Below are 20796 nucleotides of genomic sequence, written 5' to 3'. Positions count from 1 at the left end.
TCTCAAAAGGCACAACTCAGAGCTGCAGCCATCCTCCAGTTTGGCTGGAGAGACAAAACCATCACTTTGTACCTCACAAAAGCTGGTTTAGTGTAGGGGCCTATTCACCTCAAATCATAAGTTAGGGCAACTCCTGGGGGATAACTATTTATAGGTTTACTTAGGGCATTTATTACTGTAGTACCATGAATTTATCGTTGGCAACCCTGAGTGTAGGGAAATATTATGATCCCCATTTTCAGATAGCAGGGGAGGAAAGGTGGTGAAACTGAAGAAGAACTGGAGTGGCATCACCAAAGGTCATGTAGAAAGTTTTTAGAACTGTTAGGAACAGAACCCCTATCTTCTAAATCCCAATGCAGAGGCTGTGCCACAAGACAGTTGTTCCTCATAGGCACTTCATGCTCTTGACGAGCACTGGAAAAAATTCTGTCAAAACTGTGTTTCAAAAATGTTGATTAGATGAAACTTTTCACAAAAAGTAGCTGCTAGATGTTGGTCTTCCCAATATCTAGCATACATCTACCATGGGAAGCAGCCACTTTCTATGAAGAGTTTCATATAATCTAGATAACAAATGCCTGGAAAACAAAAATATTTCAACCAGAAGACTTTTCAGGCATTGCTCAAGTCCTTATCTCTTGTTTGTTTGTTTTTCTTCATGTAAATCATTGCACTGGGGTGGGGTTGAGGGGTGAGGAGTTCAGTAGGCAGTCTGCCCGTGGGAGAGAGGACAACTCGCAACTCTCTCTCACCATAGCAGCTTGAGGCCAGGTGAGAAGCGCCTCTCCATGGCTGCTGCACCTCCAGTGGGCATCTGGGAGAGGGGTGCATGTCCTCCGGCTGGGGTAGGTCCAAGTTCGTCTGCCCCCCACACTCTCCAGACAGAGAGAGAAATGCAGCAAACTGTGCACTTTCCCCTTGATCCCTGATGAAGGGGAATAGTCAGCAATATGCTTATGAATCGAGGAGGTGAGGGGGGCAAGCTTCAGCCCTCCTGAACCCTGCCTAAAGGAAGCTGAAGGAGGGAGAAGAGACTCAGGGTTGTGGCAGTCCTGGGTAGAGAGGGAGTGCCCCCAGCCAGACCCTTTCACCTGCCTGGTGATTCTGTCAGCTTCTGATAAAACCATACAGAAAATAATCCCATTCGAAGCACATCCTGGCACAACCAAACTCTTACCTTGCTTTAAAGTTATGATAAGAGCAAGCTGTAGATGGAATTTGGAGATCCTAACTCTTACTGTTTACGAGGCGTTCTTGAACAAAAACAGACCGACACACTCACAGATAGACAAACTCGCTCAAATATATAGTAGATTTGGCTAGCTGTGATGTCTCATGGGAATTGTAGTTTGGTGTCCTCACATCCCCATTCTTTTTTATGGATTGGGCTCCCCAGCTGGACTACATCTCCCATGATGAAACACGGCCAGTGGCTCCCATGATGCAACCACCTCCTGTCACTAGCAAAATCCCAGATGAGACTGATGCATCATAGGAGGTGCTGGGGGTACAGGGAGCTCAATCTGTAAAGAATGGAAGCAAGAGGCACCTGAACTACAAGTTTCTGAGGCACCATGGAAGCTTTTTCTAATTAAAATATTTTGATTTGAGGGGGGGGAAAAAATCAAAAGCGCAACTTTTTCTGCAGGGGTGGGGTGGAGCCGATTTTCCAGCCAGCTCTACTCAGTTTGCCTGTTTGCCAGCAGAATTGGTTGCCATGTGGACAATCTGAGTGCACAGCTGTTATTTAGGGCTGTAGGAAGAGAGCCACACTGACAGCATCGGCAGACTGAGCTGGAACTATGGGCACATAGAGAAGCTTTGCATAATTTACAGAGTGACTCATTGTGCCCATTTTGGGGCATCTTAAGATATCTCATGCCACTGTGAGTATTTTATAAGTCACTTGGAATTTCTGAAAGAAAGTCTGTCAAAACAAACAAACAAACAAAAAAACGGCTCAAAAACCATTTTGCACTGCTTTTCAAATTTGCTTTGAGTGATCTTATTTTGCCATAGGTGAAAAAAAAAATGTTTTCAGATACCATCATTTACCGCCAGTCACATCAGCATAGAGCCATGGCTCTTAGCAGAGTGGGCCTTAATCTAATTAACTGAGAATTATTCCGGGATTGTTAAGTATACAGCTCTGCAAACAAACTTTTCTGGGTCTGTTCAATTGCCTCAGTGGAAAGCTCCATGGAAGAATCAGCGCTCTCAAGGACTAACGGCTCCCTTAGCTTCCCTCTGCTCATGGGAAAGGAGGGGAACCAAACACACGAGTCTGACCAAGGATGGGATAGTCAGGGGCTGCCAGCTTCATCATGTCCTTCCAAAACCAAACCCCTCCCCAGCCTTATCACAGGGGCTGCAAATATGTATCCAGAGCAGTGTTTCCCAAATGGTGCTCCGTGGAACCCCAGGGTTCTGCAAAGCGAAAGTAAGAGTTCAGCCAGAACTTGATGATCCTCCCCCACTCCCCCCGCCTTAAAGAAACAGAGAGGAGCCGGTGTACAAAGACGCTGGCTCCTTCTCTGGTTTCCCGCCGGCTTTCAGACACCTCCCCTCCCCCGCTGCCACTCTGCATTTCCAAAGCAAGTCTCCCTGGTCCACTTCCCTTTTTCCCCGCCCTCAACAAATCCCTCCCTCCCCCGGCTGTAGGGGTTCCTCGAAATTCTTCCTAATTTAAAAGGGTTCCGTGGCCAAATAAAATTGGGAAACTGATCTAGAGTGTATGGCCCATGTGGCTTTTCCTGGCAGCTCTTCCTCACAGAGGTGTTGTGAGCAGTGTTCCCTTTAAGCTGCTAGGCAGCACAGCTTCACAGGTGATTCATCAGTCCCACCCAGGTTCCCCCGCACAGAACCCTGAGCCTCTGACTGGGCGGGGTTGATGAATCGCCTGTGAAGCTGTGCTGCCACACAGTTTAGCGGGAACACTGGTTGTGAGGATAAATACATTTAAAAAAGACTGAGGTGCTCAGATATTCTAGCACAGTGTTTCTCAAAGTACACTGTTCTAGTACTTATGTCGTCCCCATTACTATAGATGAGAGGGATTGTATAAGGGCTGCAATTCAGATTCAAGTACAGTTATTAATGACCAGTGTGTATCTTACTCCCCACCCATTTTGCTCCCCACCAAAAATCTTCTTACCCATGGTGTCCACAATGAGATCCAGCTGCCCGTTATAGACGGTAACATTGATACTGGCATCCAGCAGCGCATCCACGATATCAGTAACAGGCTTCATGAAGTCTCCAGCCATGTGTAAGAAGACGTCTTCTGACTGACCTATTCATGTGGATCCAAACATGAAAAAAAGCGGCACCGACTAAGTCTGTCATCTTTCAACTGAGGCATCAGCAGCAGGACTTGCCAAGAGTTGAAATGCAGTATGTTGCTGCGTAAAAGCAAGCGCTAGAATGGTGCATTCCAGACCACAAGGATCAGTCTGAATCAGTGGAGAGAAATGGAGAATGGCCAAGTTCCACATATATACAGGGGATATCAAAAAAGCAGAGCATGTGTTTCTAACAGTACAACACCTGCGGATTTTGTCAGTTTCCATCTCCCATTTCAAATCTGGAGGGCTGTTGGCAGGTATTCAGCATTGCTCTCAGGTCTGATTCACACTCTCCCTTCCCTGTATGCTCACAGCATCTGCTTTCCAGCAGAGGAGACTGGATAGGAATTCTTCACACACAGAGCTGCTCACGTATGAAGCAAACTCTCCCTTCCAGGGTGTGCACCTGGCAAGACCCGGGTAAACTAGACAGAAAGCTCCAAGGACCTATACCCATAGACCTGCACAGTTCCCTGTCCAACAGCTGGGCCCAAGCAGGATAAGAATTTTAACAAGCAAGTCAGGCAGCCTTATCTGGTACAGCATCCAGGTTGCTTTGGACAGACTAGTCTAGACTATTGTGCTAGGGTACGTCTACACTGCAACACTATTTCGACATAACTAGCGCCATTCCGAAATAACTTAGTCCACGTCTACACAGCAGGCAGTTATTTCGAAATAGTGTTGAAATACTGTCAAGCTGGAGGACTTCTTACTCCGACTCCTGTAACCCTCATTGTACATGAAGTAAGGGCAGCTGGAGGAAGAGTGCTTTATTTTGAAATAAGTGCGGTGTAGACCAATAAGCTATTTCGAAATAAGAAATGCAATTGACGTAGCTCAATTTATGTAGCTTATTTCGAGTAAGCCCAGTAGTGTAGACGCATCTCTGTGAAAAGTTGCTTTTAGAGCCATGCCAGAAGGTAGGAACATACCTCCCCACTTAACAGAGTCAGGGATGATTCTCAGCTTCTTTCGAATGGGTCCATTCATCAGGTCACTTAAGCTGTCTGTATGCAGACGTTGGACGTGGTTCCGGTAAAGATTAACTGAAAGGAAAGAAAAAAAGTGTTTACTTCGCAGCATAGAGTGTTGGATTTAAAGACAATGAATATGTACTAAGATGGTGTCTGATAAGCACCAGACAAAAACATGTCTATTGAGGTTCATTCAGTTCCGATCTGAGAAACTCTCTTCTACTGACACTGCAATAGTACACAGAAAAAAAAACTTGCTGATTTTGAAAGGTCATCAGTAGAAGATAGAATCAGCCTATCACATGGTCAGTAGACATTGTCTAGTTCCTTTTTCTGCCAATGCAGATTGTTCCCAACATTACCTTTCTGGGATTAAGTTTCTGCATTAGTTGATAAGTCCGGACATAAACACATCTCATCACCAGACGAGTTAGTTCTGAACTGCAACCATTTGTTACTTTTGAAAGTAAGGAGAACCCTTCACCTGATCCCTCCACTGTTTATCTGTCTCTTGGAGCCAATAGAGACACAGTAATTAAAAAAAACCAATTTTATTTCCATATAAATATTTAAAGGGAATGCAGAAGTGAGGCTGTGAAGATTGATGGAGACAAGAGTCTAATCAGATCGTCTGCATGGATGGAAGACCATTTGGGTATCCTTCTTGGAAATGAGACATGCAAAGATTTGGAGGGTATAATTTGTGAAGTTCCACAGTAACATATTTACTACTGCTCATGATTAATAGCCAGAGCATGTATCTAGCTGAAATCACATGCCACAAAAAAGAGCAGTCATATATCCCACAAGAGGATCCTTTAAGCCCCCTCTGTATGGAGACAGGTAGGTTCAGCACTTGAAAATTATGGAGGCATTTTTGCAAGATGTCCTAGGTAGGCAGTTCCTACAGTCTACAACAACAGGTTTGGGTGCTCAGCACTTCTGCAAATCAGGCCTTTGGAAGCTGAACTTCAGAACCATCCGCCCTCAACTTACCAAGAAGGATGTTTTTATGTTTCGAGGCTTTGAGATCTGGAGACTTCTTAGTGAGGATGTTATAGAAATTTACATTGTCCGTATTCTGAAAGAGTGAGAGAACAGGCGATATTAGACTGGACATTTCACGTCAAAAGAAAAAAAAATCCGACATGAAGGTTGCACTCCCTGCCTGGACCAGAGAGTGATCAATGTTTCCTTCTGAAATGGGGTCTTACTTTGTTCCCCATTTGGGCTCTATTTTGAAAGAGGCCTTTTGGGAAGGGCTGCTGGTGCCTTGCTCCCTTCTTTTTTGATGATGGATTTTGGGAACATTCCCAAAGTTAACACACAACTGGTGAGAGAAAGAGAGAGAAAGGGAGAGTACGCACACTTTGCTACTGATTTTCCTTCCCAGCCTTGAAAAGGTGGCATTCCCCTGGAATCCCACCTCCCCATCTCGCTCTGGAGATGCTGCAGCCATAACCTCAGTGCCACATATCTCCCTGGCTGCGTCTAAACTACACCTCTCTATTGACAGAAAGATGTAGATTAGGCATGTCGAAATTGCTAATGAAGCAGGGATTTAAATATCCCGCACTTCATTAGCATAAACATGGCCACCGCTTTTTTTCGAAATGGAGCTTTTTTGAAAAAACAAACAAACCAAACGGCAGTCTAGACGCAGATGTGTCGAAAATAAACTCTTTTTCGACAGATCCTGTAACTCTCATTTTTTGAGGAATACAGGATCTGTCGAAAAAGGGTTTATTTTCAACAGATCCGTGTCTAGACTGCCGTTTTTTTCCGAAAAAGCTCCATTTCGAAAAAAAGCAGCGGCCATGTTTATGCTAATGAAGCAGGGGATATTTAAATCCCTGCTTCATTAGCAGTTTCGACGTGCTTGATTTGCATCCCTCTGTCGACAGAGAGATGTAGTCTAGATGTAGCCTCAGAAGCTCCTTTCCCCAATAGAAGGCTTCCCATTGCTTAGTTTCCTGCTATCATGCCAGTCTCAGCCATGGCAGTCAATATGTGGCATCCATACTCTGGAACTACTGATGCAACCAATTCATAATATCTAGCTGAATCCAAGAATTCTAGATGCATCATATCCTTCATATAGCCAGTAGCATGGAGGTGGCCCCAGAAAAGAGGTGTGTTTCCATTAAAGTTACATTTTGTAGGGTCTCATTTTCAATATTTAGAAGTTATGCTGTACAAGTCAGAAGCCGATTCATAGCTGGAGCAGCTGTGCCTTCACCGTTACATTGCAGCTAGGAGGAATAGTTACATGTGCTTGCAAAGAAAGGGAAAAAGGTAAGCCAAGATCACATTAGAGCAGTGATCTCCAACATTTTTACACCCAAGATCACTTTTTAAGTCTCAGAACAGGCGAAGATCTACCGCCCCGCCCCTTCCTTGAAGCTCCGCCCCTTCTTTGAAGCCCTCAAATGAGAAAATCGAATGTAAATGTACTGCGCAGGCACGCAGTTCAGAGAGGGTTCAAGAGCTACTCTTGGAGACCCTGAGATCTACCGGTAGATCGCAATCTACTGGTTGGTGACCACGGCATTAGAGTGTGAAATGAGGAAATGAAACCAGTCATGCACAGAGCACTGGCAGTTGCAAAATAGCCAGAAAACTAGGGAATGTTAAAATGAGGTTAATTTACTAATTGAGTAGTCAATAGAATTTTTATCGACTCACACCGTGTCCCTGGAAACCGCCCCCCCCCCCCCCAGACGGGCTGCTTAGCAGCAGCATCCCCTTCCTCCTCCCCGTGCTGCTGCCTCTGATGTAGGCAGCACCACAGAGACGGTCCTAAGAGGTACTGGCTTTTAAGCCAACTCCTCCCAGCACTGGCTCCTGTTCCACTCCCCCCCACCCGCCGCTGCCTCTGATACTACTCACATCCCTACAGAAAACGAGAAGCAGTTTTAGCTTAGTCTTGCAGTTTGAGTACAGCATTGCACACATTACACTTGTTTTTTAAAAACAAGTCACATAAGTGCTACTTAAGTGAATCACGTCCCTATAAAACACTCTTTGTGACCCAACTAAGCAAAGCATGTTTTTAAGTTAAGCTGGAGTAGTACTACTGAAGTCAATGGGCCTATTCATGTGCTTAGTGTCAAACAAACTGATTAGGTGCTTTACTGAATCAAAACCGTAGTGCTATACTGCTTTGCACACACCCGGGCCACATTCGCCATTGAGTACCACTTTATATAGTCATTTACGCCAGTGGAAGAGTATAAAATGCTTTCAAGCCAGCATAGGAGCATACTGAGTAGTACCGTTGACCTAGAAGGTCCGCTTAAAGTATGCAACTCCAGCTACGCAGAATACGTAGCTGGAGTCAGCTTACCTTAAGCCAAGCTTGGCACCGTCCCCACTACGGCAGGCTAACAGGAGCAAACACTCCGGTCGGTTTCTCTTACTCCTTGCAACTACGAGGAGAACAATCACTGGCTGGAGCTGCCCTCAGTGTTTGATTTACAGGTCTATACTAGACCCAATAAATCAAATACCAGAACATTGATCTGTGGTGCAGCAACCGAAGATGTGCCCTGAGTGCACTAGTGTGAACAAATGCATAAGGAGCAAGGTAATGGAGACTTTGGCCTATCTATAGGTTAATAGCAGAGTGTTATCTGAATTTGTTCACATACATAAGTGGAAAGCCTCAGTTACGTACACATTTTGATGCCCGCATCTTACCTGTTCAATTACTTCCTCAGTTTGACTCCAAAGCTCAGTGGCTAGTGTGTATTGCTTTTTATTCAGTGCATCCATGACTTTTTTGGCAGCGGCAGTCACCTCCACTAGACCTTGATCATCAAGAAGAGACTGGAAAGCAAATAGGGTGAGAACAACCAATTGCTCATGGAAGGAATTTGACTTGACACCATAAGTCAATGCCTTGCCCATTACCAGTAGGGTTTTTATACCGGTTGAAAACCAATGTAGAAATGGAAGTCCCTTCTAGCATTTGAATTGTACAGTATAAAGGGCTTGAATGAAACCTTAAAAAAGAGATCAATTACAAAATTGCAAATAGCAGAGAGGGAGTAGATACTTACTGTGCTGTAAAGGTAAGGCCCCCAGGAAAGCACAGAATCTAGAGAAACAAAATAGATTTCAAACATCTAATAATTTCTCTGTCAAAACTCTCTCTAATGTAGCAGGAATAGTAGTGACAGCAGCATAGAGAGACAAAGATGAATTACTCAGTAAAGAGGTATTGTCACATCAAATGTAGTACAAAGTGTAGGCATTGAAGTTGTTTGCTAAGCCTACATCTGCCACCATGACATTAGCTCCCCACATGTTAGCCAATGGAAGCTGTTTAAAGCAACCACTAGACATTTCTCCTGCAGCATTTTCAACTCAGACATTGCAGTAGTGTGCTAGTGCATGAGAACATGCAGACAGTTTTGACTAGTCCAAGTTCATTATCCAAGCTGACCTGTTTGCAAACAGAGCAAGAGGACAAAAAATATGACTACATCAGATTTTTGAAGGTAAGTTATAAGGATGTAATTTATAGCACAGGCAGGGCAGATTGCTTAAGGAAAGCTATAGTGCTGCACCCTTCTAAATTCCCGCATCTATGTCCCGATCCTCCAATGGGCCTGTCCACATAGATCTCACGGCACGACCAGGACCATAAGAAATACTTTCTTGTGGTCCATCATTTCCACCTCTTTCTGTACAGTCATCCTAGCTCTGCTGACAGTCAGACTGCTGTGGCTGGTGGCTTTAATATTAATGGTAAACTAGATGTGGTAAACACTAGAGGGCTAAGTGTTTCTATAGAAGTATAGAAACACTTAGCCCTCCCAATGCAATGCCCCTTCTTACTGTAGAGCAGTGGTCTCCAACCTTTTAAAGTATGGGATCACTTTTTGAATTTAAGTGCAATCCAGGATCTACCTCAAACTCGAACACCCTTGCCCTGCCTCCCTCCTGCCTCTTCTCTGGTGCCCCACCACTGCTTACTCTATCCTCCTCCCCCATCCTCACTCACTTTTATTAGGCAGAGGGCAGAGGTTAGGGGTGCAGGAGGGTTCAGGACTAGGGCCGGGGTTTGGAATGCTGGAGCCAGCTGAGCACTGCTTACCACAGGTGGCTTCTGGGTGCTGGTGCAGGGGGCTAAAGCAGGCTCACCCCTACCCTGGCCCTGCACCACTCTCAAAAGCAGCCAGCAAAACTCTCTCCATCCCTGCCCCCCTCTGCTCTGTGGCGATGGGGTACAGGGAAGGGCACCCTGACATCAGAACCCTCCTTCTTCATCTTCCCATGCCCTGCACAGCAAACAGGAGGCTTTCAGGGGTGAGGGGCACCTCCAAGGCAGAGGGCAGGAGCAGCACAGCAGTGCTGAGAGGAGCAGATGATAGCCTCCTAGCCAAACTGTCAGGATCACCTGTCAAAGGTTCCAAGATCTACCAGTAGATCCCGACCTACTGGTTGGTGACCACTGCTGTAGAGGCTAGTGATAAAGCAGGCATTTTCTTATCTGATATTTTAAAAGTGTGCTTGGATTACAAAAGGACAAACTAGTCAAGCCTGGAACACCTGGAGGTTGGGTTCTCATCTGGAGACACCTCTGACCTGCTGTTTAGAGGTGCCGGGTTCAGGAGGAGTTGTGGGTTTTCAGCTTTTCTGAGTAATCAGGCCTAAAGACCTTGCAAACATGGGTTTCACACAGTTTCTGGATGCCCAAAGTCAGTGGCCACCAAATCAAGGAGTATGCCAAGTCACAGGTTGGAGGCTGGTATGGCTATCCCACAGCACGCCATCCTTCTAAGTACCATGGAGAAGCCAGTTTCAGTTGCAGCCTTGTAAATCTTTCAGTGGCTCAACCTTAACTGAAGTACTTGCTTATTGAAACACTTCAGACCTTTTAGGGACACTCCCCTGCCAGTCATCTAAAGTAACATGAGGGTTTTTTTTACTAGCTTTGTCATGGGGCCATTCTGAATTTTTGAAGCCTCTAAAGGGGGGGCTGATTCAATTACAGCTTCTTGAAACATCATTGTACATTCACCCTGATCTAAAATGAACCAGATCGCCAATGAATGCAGGAAATCTAAAGTAGGCCCAGGCGGTATTCTAGACAGATATGGGCTATTTGGGGAGGAGGAGAAGTTCACAAAAGCCCTATAAACATACCTAAAGGAGAAATCCATGAATCTCCCAGAGCAGCTCCACCAAAATTGCATTCTATGTTCCCAGTGTGAATTGCCTTTAAAAATAACAAAGAGCTTTTAACATACCTTTAGGTAAACAAGGATTTTTCACCTAGTTTTCCTCCTTAACTAGCAAACTGAAGGAAGCAGCAAATTGTAGGAAGCAGCAGTACCTTTGCATTATAGGAAGCAACCCTTTCATTTTAACTAGCATCGAGATTTAATGACATCTGATGAGAATCCATTTATGTCCGGAGAGACTTTCAATTTATCATTGCAGCTTTTCTTGGTAAAAGTCACTGAAATCATTCTCCAACTTCATGGTCTAAAGTGATCAGCATGGGACAAAACTAGTGTTCCCTGAAGCTGTGTGCTTTTGTAGTCACTCAGGAGAGATTCAAATGCCAGCTGGTTAGCAGAGCACCCACAGCTAGGTTTTGTGTTTCTACTGGTGGTGTGCAGTCACACATGCCTCAGTGCACAGAAAAGTTATTTTACAGATGGATGGACAAGATTCGAGGGAACATTGGATAAGACAACAATACCAGAGGAGGCTCATCTGTAGAAGCAAGATAGGAATGGAGTCCTCATACAGCAATTTCATGGTTTGGATGTACGCTGTGTCTATAAAAGCAAGTTATGGAGGCTCACAAAGTTTTATTAAACTGCTAATTCAGTTTGAGTCTTTGAGAATATACTGCCTCTTTCATTGAACACGAGCCCTCGAGAGTCTAGTTATTTGTCAGAGGCACACATTGTATTCAGAGCTGCCAAATCATTTCATTCAGGAAACTGACTCTAGAGAATGTATGGGGCAGATTTTCAAAACACAAGTGGGAATTGGATGCCAAACTCCTACTGCCTTCTGGTGGGAGTCAAACAGTTATCTGCCTTGTGTGCCGTTAAGCTCCATTTAACCCTTGTAGCCTGGGGCACAATGTCCTCTTTTCTAGTTATCTGCTTCTTAGCTTGATTGAGATCTCTTTCTACAGTGAAGGAAGTTTACTCTCTAAAAATGCAAATGCTGCTACGCAAAAGAAAAAAATCAAATACGCTATCTGACTCATCTTTAAGATGTGAGAAATACACATCGTGCCAAGGAAGAAGTGGTTCACATAGGGAAGAATCTGTTTTACCTTATACAGCTCTAAAGCAATACCAGCTGCCATTTTTCCTCCATAAGATTCCGAGAAGATATAGAATGGAATAGTCTGGAGAAGGAAACCACACCATAAGGATGTTAGGCTCCAAGCGCAATATATGTTTTGCTTATTCTCCACCACCCACACAAAACCAAAACTGCACCAGTTCATCCTTCAAACACTAAATAGTTTGTTTGTTCATTCTGCATTGCACCTAAAGAGGCTGAGATCCTACAGCAGGCACACAGTTTCATTGTCTTGAGTAAGACCCATTACAGGCAAAGGGAGAGAAAAAAAATAAAGAACCCCCTCCTCTCTCCCCAACATCAGTTATGCCTGCATGTTTAAACCAAACAATAGGCATCCAAGGCACAGTCAACCCGTGTAACTTAGGGTGTGTCTAGACTACAGGGTTTTGTCGACAAAAGGGGACTTTTGTCGACAAAACTATACCTGCGTCCACACTGCCTTTGAGTTATGTCGACATAACGTCGACAAAACTCAGCAGTTTTGTCGACGTATGTAAACCTCATTCTACGAGGAATAACGCCTTTTATCGACAGAGTTCTGTCGATAGAAGGCATTATTGCATCTACACTGTCCTTTGTGTCCACACTGTTATGTTGACAAAGCGGCTTGCTTTGTCGACTGAACTGGATGTAGTCTAGACGCTTTTTGTCGACAGAAGCTTTGTCGACAGTATCTGTCGACAAAACTTCTGTCAACAAAACCCTGTAGTCTAGACATACCCTTATTGTCCAGGAAAGTTGTGAAGGCCAAAATGATAACAGGGTTAAAAAAAGAATTAGGTAAGCTCAAAGGGATAGATCCATCAAACATCATTAACCAAGATGCTCACAGATACAACCCCTACTCTGGATGTCACTAGCCTCTGACTGCCAGAAGCAGGGAGTGGCCAACAAGAGATGGATCACTTGATGACTGTCCCGTTCTGTTCTTTGTGTGTCATTCTGACACACCTGGCATTGTCCGCTATTGGACAGGGTACTGGACTAGATTGACCATGGGTCTGACCCAACATGGCAAGGATGGCCAGCCCATTTAACAAAGAGAGCCAAAACAGCAATGGAAAAAAATGTGAAGAGCGGCACTAGAATGGTCAAGCAAAAACAAAAAAATTAAAAAAAAAATTGTTTAAAGGAGGCTGCCCCTTTAAGACAGCCGCCATTTTGGGCACCATTTTTAAAACTCCGCAACTCCGACCCAGTAAGCACAGGGAAGCTGAGGGGGGGGGGGGGAAGCCAGCAGGGGGCAGGATCCATTGGGGGGCACAGGAGCAGCTTCGCGAGCCGCACTTTTGGGGTGGGCAAGAGACTCATGTGACTCGCGAGCCACAGGTTGGCCACGGCTGCAATACGGCAATTATGTGTGGTAGCGAGTGGCATATACTACCTTCTGGAGAGGCTGTTATCCTCCTCTGACTATTAGCTGTTCAATAATCCTCTCTGATGCCTTGGTTAGAATCAGAGTTTTGTTTAATGCTATTAAACAAAATTAGAGGTCCTTACCTTGAATTCTTCCTTTGTCCCAAAGAATTCTTTAAGAAAAACCAGCATATCAGAAGATACAGTTGCCAGATCTTTTGCAAATGCATTACTATCATCTGTGTAACTGAATCCAGTGCCCACAGGATTATCAACAAACAGTAAACTGGCTGCCTGCAGCTATATAAACAGAAGACAGGAGATCTGTATGAAGTCACCATTTGATTATCATGACATGCAAATCAGTAGTGGTGCTTTGTAAGGGTCTATCACTATTCCTGATGACAGTCTATATTATAACTGTATCTACAAGGCCACAAACTGCAATTCCGCCTTTCCTTTTTTCCCCAATCCCAGATGTTTATTAAAGACAAGTTTAGCCAACCATGTTTCCTCCACCAAAACAAATGCATAAGTCTATGCTTAAATGAGTTGCTTTTAGGAGTTGTTTCCCCAACTATAGCATTTTAGGGATAAATTATTCAAAGATATCCAAGTTCTTGCAAACATGTGGAGGCGTATGGTTCCATGATACTTTAAACATGTTTGTTGGATCAAGAGTAGAACTACAAAAAACTTCTGATGTTAAGTACTAAATTTAAAATGGACACAGTACTACTTGGGGCATTTTTGTCTTGATCAAACACCTTACTGAGAAAGCAAGGATCCCATCTGTAAGTCAGCAGGTAAAAGCTAAATTTCTACCCAGGTTGTATTTCTTGGTTTCAGTTTTGCATCCAAGGGACCAATTTCTTCAAAGTTCCCAAATCCACAGCCTGAAGCTCCTGGACCTCCCTATAGGCAGAAACAAAACAAAAATGCCAATTAGAATCTGGGGAATCAAGACAAACCAATAGAATTAGTTCACTGAAATTACAAATGAACAGTTTCTGTGCTGCATGCTGAAATGTTATATATTATATATACACACACATATATACATAATATGCCCTGTTTGTGTATAGAGGAATTTAAGATACTCAATCACTAATTTGTGAAAGCATTTGATTAACTTTATGCTATGCAGATACCATTCTGAACTTTTCTTCCCATCCAGAGCTGCACACACTTCAGGGCAGTAAGTATGCAAGAGTCAGCTACAGAGCTGGTGCATGCATAATAGTCAGTTTTCCCAAGGTGCACAGCATGTGCACTACACATTGCAGAATTAATCCAGGATGTGAAAGCCTGAGTAAATTGGTGGCTTATATTCAGTATTACCTCCTACACAGATACGATGGCCTTGAACTACTCCACTTTAAACAGTCCTAATATTTTCCTTCTCACCATTCAGAAATCATTCAGGGCCTCTAATCATTTTCACCAATTTATCTCTGGCCTTAGACTGGATCTGCCCTTCAGGCTGGATCAGTCATTCAGTTACATGGTGATAGAAATGTAGCCGTGTTAGTCTGGGGTAGCTGAAGCAAAATGCAGGACAATGTAGCACTTTAAAGACTAACAAGATGGTTTATTAGATGATGAGCTTTCGTGGGCCAGAGGGTCTGGCCCACGAAAGCTCATCATCTAATAAACCATCTTGTTAGTCTTTAAAGTGCTACATTGTCCTGCATTTTGATTCAGTTACATGTTTGCCAAGTACTACCACAATCCAAAGAATAATAATAGGTCTTGGTTTATGCCAGTGTTTCCCAAACTATGGGCCATGGCCCGGTACCAGGCCGCGGGAAAAAAATACCGGGCCTCAGAGTGGCTGCCGGGAAGGGAGCAGAGCGGGGTGGGCTGGGAGGGGGTGGCAGGGAACCGGCCTCCCAGAAGCTGGGTTGGGGCAGTGGGGCTGTCCCGCGGCGATCCACGTGGGCGGGCGGTGAAAGCAGGGCTGGGGGCAGTGGGGCTGTCCCGCGGAGATCCAGGCAGGCGGGTGGCAAAAGCAGGGTTGGAAGTAGTGGGGCTGTCCTGCGGAGATGGGGGGGGGGGAGGCAGAACCAGGGCTGGACAGGAGCTGGGGGAGCGGCTGGCTGGGAGAGATCAGGAGGAGGACGGAAGAACCAGCTGCCGGAAGCAGGGCTGGATGGGGGCAGTGGGGCTGGTCGGGAGGGGAGGGGTCATCAGAGGAGCAGGGCTGACCAGGGGAAATTGGTGGGGGACGGGGGGAACTGACCACCGGAAGCAGGGCTGGACAGGGGCAGCAGGGCTGGACTGGGGAGATTGGGGAGGGGGGTGGAAGTGGGACTGACCTGGGCACATGCGGATCCTGCAGACCCTGGCAGATGAGTGAGGGTATGTCTACACTACCACCCTAGTTCGAACTAGGGTGGTAATGTAGGCAACCGGAGTTGCAAATGAAGCTCGGGATTTGAATTTCCCGGGCTTCATTTGCATAAAGCCGGGCGCCGCCATTTTTAAATGTCCGCTAGTGCGGACTCCGTTCCGCGCGGCTACACGCGGCACGGACTAGGTAGTTCGGACTAGGCTTCCTAGTTCGAACTACCGTTACTCCTCGTGAAATGAGGAGTAACAGTAGTTCAGATTAGGAAGCCTAGTCCGAACTACCTAGTCCGTGCCGCGTGTAGCCGCGCGGCACGGAGTCCGCACTAGCGGACATTTAAAAATGGCGGCGCCCGGCTTTATGCAGATGAAGCCCGGGAAATTCAAATCCCGGGCTTCATTTGCAACTCCGGTTGCCTACATTACCACCCTAGTTCGAACTAGGGTGGTAGTGTAGACATACCCTGAGTCTGGCTGGGGATTCCATTTTTCCCCCTCCCCCCCCCACATACCCTCCCAGGAGTAGTTGCGAACTGCCTGGCAGGTAGGCACACTCAGGCAGCGTGAGCACATCTACCAGCCAGGCAGTTCGCAACTAAGAACTGATACACCTAATTATAATAAAGCTTACCTAATTAGAAAATACCAGGCATTTTATATGTCTGGTAATTTCTCAATTTCTTTCCCGGACAAAACCTTCAAATACCGGCCTGTCGGGTACAAAACTGGATACCTGGCAAACCCTACCCTTCCTTCCACCCTCCCTCCTAGTCAGATACCCTACCCCCAATCTGCTCCTGCTCCCGCCTCCTGGAGTGCTCATGTGACGCCGGGTCCCCCAAGCCCTGGCCCAGGCTGGATGGAGGATGCAGCTGGGTATAATACTGAAAATTTATTCATTTTTCATTCTTTTTTTTATATGCGTTTATATTTTTGGGCTGCAAAAAACAGTACTAAAAAAAACCGGGTTCCAACTAAAGTAAAAAGTTTGGGAAACCCTGATCTAGCCAGCGTTCTATCCATCTTACAGTCCATTTATCCAATCCACATTCCCTTAACTTGCTGGCAAGAATATTGTGGGTGACGGTATCAAAAGCTTTGCTAACGCTGTCGCTGGGGGCTTTGGGAGGACCAGAAACAACTTATTTGAATATTTGTGATTTGCTTAATGAATATGCAAGTATGCAAATGAATGTTACCAGTCCTCCAAAAGCTCGTGAATGGATTTCCTGGTCCCTGTGTCAAAAAGTTTGGGAACCCCTGGTTTATGCTATATGCTTTTTTATATAGGGTAGTCAGAGCTAAATACATACCCCATTTGCAAGGAGTTCCATTATATAATTTAATTTATATAACAGCTTTATAATATTTTCAGTATTCTTTTTCTGACCTGAAAACTTAGTTCAGATATTCTCTGAGACCTAAGTCATGGCTCAAAATCTTATTCCTGTATAACTAGAATATCATGGCAGAGCAGTATGTTGAAATCAAGATTCCTTTTAAAATGTCTTTCACAATATCTTACCTGAAGCCACATAATGAGAGGTAATTCCGTGAAATTTTTGGTAGGGTTGTTTGCATAGTAGAGCCACCAAAACATGCTTGCATTGCTTCTGACTGTTACATACCCCCATGATTCTCTTTGTTCTTGTGATTGTTTTAGAACTGCACCTAAAGAAAAAGGTTATCTGATTCAACATGCTAGGGTTGGGCATTTGACCAATTCAAAACCAACAACAGGCCAAATATTTTAAAGAATTAATTTATTATAACAGTAACAAAGAGAAAGATTTTATTGATTGTGGTAGGCTAGGCCTTAAATACTTATACCTAATCTCAAAAAGTAAGTTTCGAACAGTTATTAACTGAGAAAAATGTGAAACCCAGTGAAATGAACTTCTTAAAAATGAAAGGATGGCACCATAATACAAACAAAAATGTAAGTCACTGCCTATACAAAAGCATTCTGGCTAGAATAATTGATCATGATCAGATAATGGATGGTCAGTTATCTGCCAAGCCTAAACTAGAATGTGAAATACTTGGCCTTAAAACACTTGACCAATAGCAACTTAGCTGAAGATTTCAGGAGCAATATTAGTGGCCTCGAATGAGCCAACATTCTGCTAGCAGTGTTATCAGAATGTTTTGAAAACACCACAAGTAGAGGAAGGGTTATCAGTGTGACTGTTCTAAAATAATTAGTTCAGCCTTATTCTCTTCGGCTCTGATGTGAACCTTTGTAGCCTCAATAATTCACATTCATTCGTATTGCCAAAATGGACTTCAGCTCATCTGTTCATGTTGTGCCATGGTTTCAAAAAGGATTGCATTCTCAATCCTCTGCATTAGCCTGTGTCATTCATTGATAAGCTTTTTGGGACTATTAACATCACCTAAAAATGCTGCCTGCTTTGAAGTGCAACAATGCATTTGCCTTATACTCAAAAACTTTCTGCTGTCCTATCAAGCAATCACACCCAAGATAGGTATTTTGAGCTTTACACCAAACTCTATGGCTCTGATCCTACCATTGGATCAAAAAAGTAGACCATGCACTTATGAAGTGGGTGCAGGCAAGAGGCCTTTATTTTCAGGCAGCTTCACTCAAGGGAATATTGCATTACCCAGTATCAAAGGGCTTGGAACATACAAGCTGAGGATGGAAGCCAAAGGCCAAGCCACAAAAGTCTTGTGCTAGGAGGGAAAATCAGCATCAAGTAAACTAAGATTTACCTTTCCCAGTATAAGCGTGATTCTAACTTTAAATCAATTGTTAGGAATTAACTGGTCAATTGCTTACAATGATCAACAAAGGTGTGTCTTGAAGTTATTTTTCTAACTTCAGGAAAAATCCTGAAGCTGGGCTTGAAAGCAGTTTAACAGCTGGGGCTACGTCTACACTGGCCCCTCTTCCGGAAGGGGCATGTAAATTTCACGAGTCGTCGTAGGGAAATCCGCGGGGGATTTAAATATCCCCCGCGGCATTTAAATAAAAATGTCCGCCGCTTTTTTCCGGCTTTTAAAAAAGCCGGAAAAGAGCGTCTAGACTGGCCCCGATCCTCCGGAAAAAGTGCCCTTTTCCGGAGGGTCTTATTCCTACTTTGAAGTCTAGACGCTCTTTTCCGGCTTTTTTAAAAGCCGGAAAAAAGCGGCGGACATTTTTATTTAAATGCCGCGGGGGATATTTAAATCCCCCGCGGATTTCCCTACGACGACTCGTGAAATTTACATGCCCCTTCCGGAAAAGGGGCCAGTGTAGACGTAGCCCTGAAGTGCAGAGTATCTGCTTGATTTTTACAAGTCCTTGTCCTTTTTATTACCCCCACAAGGTTGCATTGTACAGTAGCTCACAGTAAATCAGAGGTGCAATTTGAATAAGGAATTTTTTTAGCTTAAACATTTTCTTTTGGAGTTTCACTTTATGAAATTATTTCAAGAAATACAGAGGTCCAGCAAGATCCTCAGTTGTATGACCTCTCAAATTTAGACTGACAGATCACATGCATAGTCATTTATCAACATAAAACAGTCTCCCCACTTATATCTTATCAATAAGATAACAGTAAGCTCCAAAACTTCTCAGTTACATTAAACTGATGATGAAGAATGATATTTTGTCTGAGAAAAGTTACACAACTGAGACTTTATCTTCACTTGTCTCTGTTGGGAAACCAGGGAGGGTGAGACAAGCAGCAGATAGTCCATAGAAATCCTCTTCTGTGTAAGAAGGTGGCATCTTTAACCCACCCTACACTAGCTTCATGCTTTTGAGGTAGGGCTGAGGTGGAAATCAGCCACATAATAACAACTGACACTATATCTTAAGGGTGCATAGCACATACTTCTACATTAAAGAGAAGCACATAACTATCAAATTAAAGCACCAATTCCCAACAACAACAACAAATTACACACAATTTGAAACTCAAGCTTTTACCTCAGTGGTGGGCAGCCTGCGCCCGAGGACTGCATGCAGCCCATTGGGGTTCTATGTGTAGCCCGCAAGACGACCATTGCCCATCCACAGAGTTTCCAAATTCTGCTAATTTCTGTCCATGTCGTTTTTTTCCTACTAGTATTATTAAAGTGACACATGCTTGAAAGCAAGAGCAGATGAAGTACATGCTGATTGCACACAACATTGACTGTGAGCCCCATGTACTCCCTCTGCATCCAGTCAAAGTGCTGCTAGGATTCAATCTGCACACCCTGCAAATTCCAGGTACACAAGAGCAGTTAGCAAAACTACCTTATCCTGGGAGACGGGCTTGGTTATGGCCCACTGAGATGAACTAGGGTCATTTATGCAACCCACTCATTAGCCTAGGTTGCCCATTGCTGCCCTAACTTGCAATTCGGAGGCTGTACAGACTGACCCATGCAGAGTTCTATTTAAGTCAGTGGGTTCTATGTGCGGGAAAAGAGCCATTCATATGGTCCTTATTGAAGGATACAGGCTTCACAATTCAGTTCTTATAAATACAACATAAATAAAAGACTGTCTGGTTATCACTTCAATAATGCAAAACTACTTTTGTGGAAGTAAAAAGGACTTACTCCTTGAGATTAGTGGGCTGCAGAATACTCCCACAGCAGATATGTACGTTTTTAGGACATTGAATCAGATAGATCCCTGATTCACAGGCAAATACTTGCTCTTGACTTCAGTAGGGTAATTCACATGGGTGAAATTTATCTCTATTGTTAGGGCCTGATTCTGAACACAGTTCAGACATTTTCCATTGCGAAAGACTAAGGGAACAGCCAGAGTGTCCCAAGAAAGTGATTACACAATTAATGTCACGGGATAGGCAAAGCTTAAAAGAGCATGAGCCCCTTAAAAATCACTGCACAAAACGCTCAGCACGTCTGCATTTAAATGCTTCTGCCAGGACATAGGACAAAAATAAATAAATTAATAAATGGGGGAAGGGGTTGGTACACACGGTGAAGAGAGTCATCATTCATTCCTCAGCGTTCACCTAACAATAAATGCCTTAAAGTTCAGCAAGCCACAAAATCAGTTTAGAGCAAGTTTACTAGGAAGGTGCTTTGAGCAATGTCTATCACCCTAGTCCCAGTAACGCCTCATGGAGCTAGTTAAACATGCTCCCTCATACACTTAGCCTTTACCAAACGTACCTGAACCCAAAGTCAGCAGGAAAAGCATCGGAATAACATGTTGCCTAAGCAGCAGCTCCATCTCTGCAGCAACTGGGGTGGGGAGTTTCCTGACTGAAAATCATATGACTCGAGTCTCCAGTCAGCTATGTAGTAAAAAGGGAAGTGGTGGCTCTCAGGTTACAAAGGGAGCCGGTTACTAGCCAAGGGCGCCCTCTTGCCTCTCCTACATGATAAATGCAAGAGAGATCTGCACTGGTTACACTGTTAACGTGGTTCTATCTGTGCTTTACCAGACTGTC

At 44.3% G+C, this 20796-nt stretch overlaps 1 protein-coding gene across 1 annotated transcript in view; it reads right to left on the bottom strand.

Annotated features, from left to right (window-relative positions):
• The window catches only part of SCPEP1 (serine carboxypeptidase 1), a 29963-nt gene extending 9293 nt beyond the window's left edge, over positions 1-20670 (bottom strand). Inside the window, exons 1-11 of the mRNA XM_075903841.1 lie at positions 20516-20670; positions 16896-17041; positions 13847-13936; positions 13166-13321; positions 11631-11705; positions 10478-10550; positions 8386-8423; positions 8024-8152; positions 5321-5405; positions 4283-4396; positions 3158-3295 (exon numbers count right to left, since the gene is read on the bottom strand). Coding sequence (XP_075759956.1) covers positions 3158-3295; positions 4283-4396; positions 5321-5405; positions 8024-8152; positions 8386-8423; positions 10478-10550; positions 11631-11705; positions 13166-13321; positions 13847-13936; positions 16896-17041; positions 20516-20576 — 1105 coding nt within the window. The 5' untranslated portion in view covers positions 20577-20670. The remainder of the gene's footprint in view (positions 1-3157; positions 3296-4282; positions 4397-5320; positions 5406-8023; positions 8153-8385; positions 8424-10477; positions 10551-11630; positions 11706-13165; positions 13322-13846; positions 13937-16895; positions 17042-20515) is intronic.
• Between the last annotated feature and the right edge of the window lie 126 nt (positions 20671-20796).

The sequence above is a fragment of the Pelodiscus sinensis genome, chromosome 20 (genome assembly GCF_049634645.1).
Source record: "Pelodiscus sinensis isolate JC-2024 chromosome 20, ASM4963464v1, whole genome shotgun sequence".
Lineage (NCBI taxonomy): Eukaryota > Metazoa > Chordata > Testudines > Trionychidae > Pelodiscus > Pelodiscus sinensis.
This window is presented reverse-complemented; position numbering and strand designations above follow the sequence as displayed.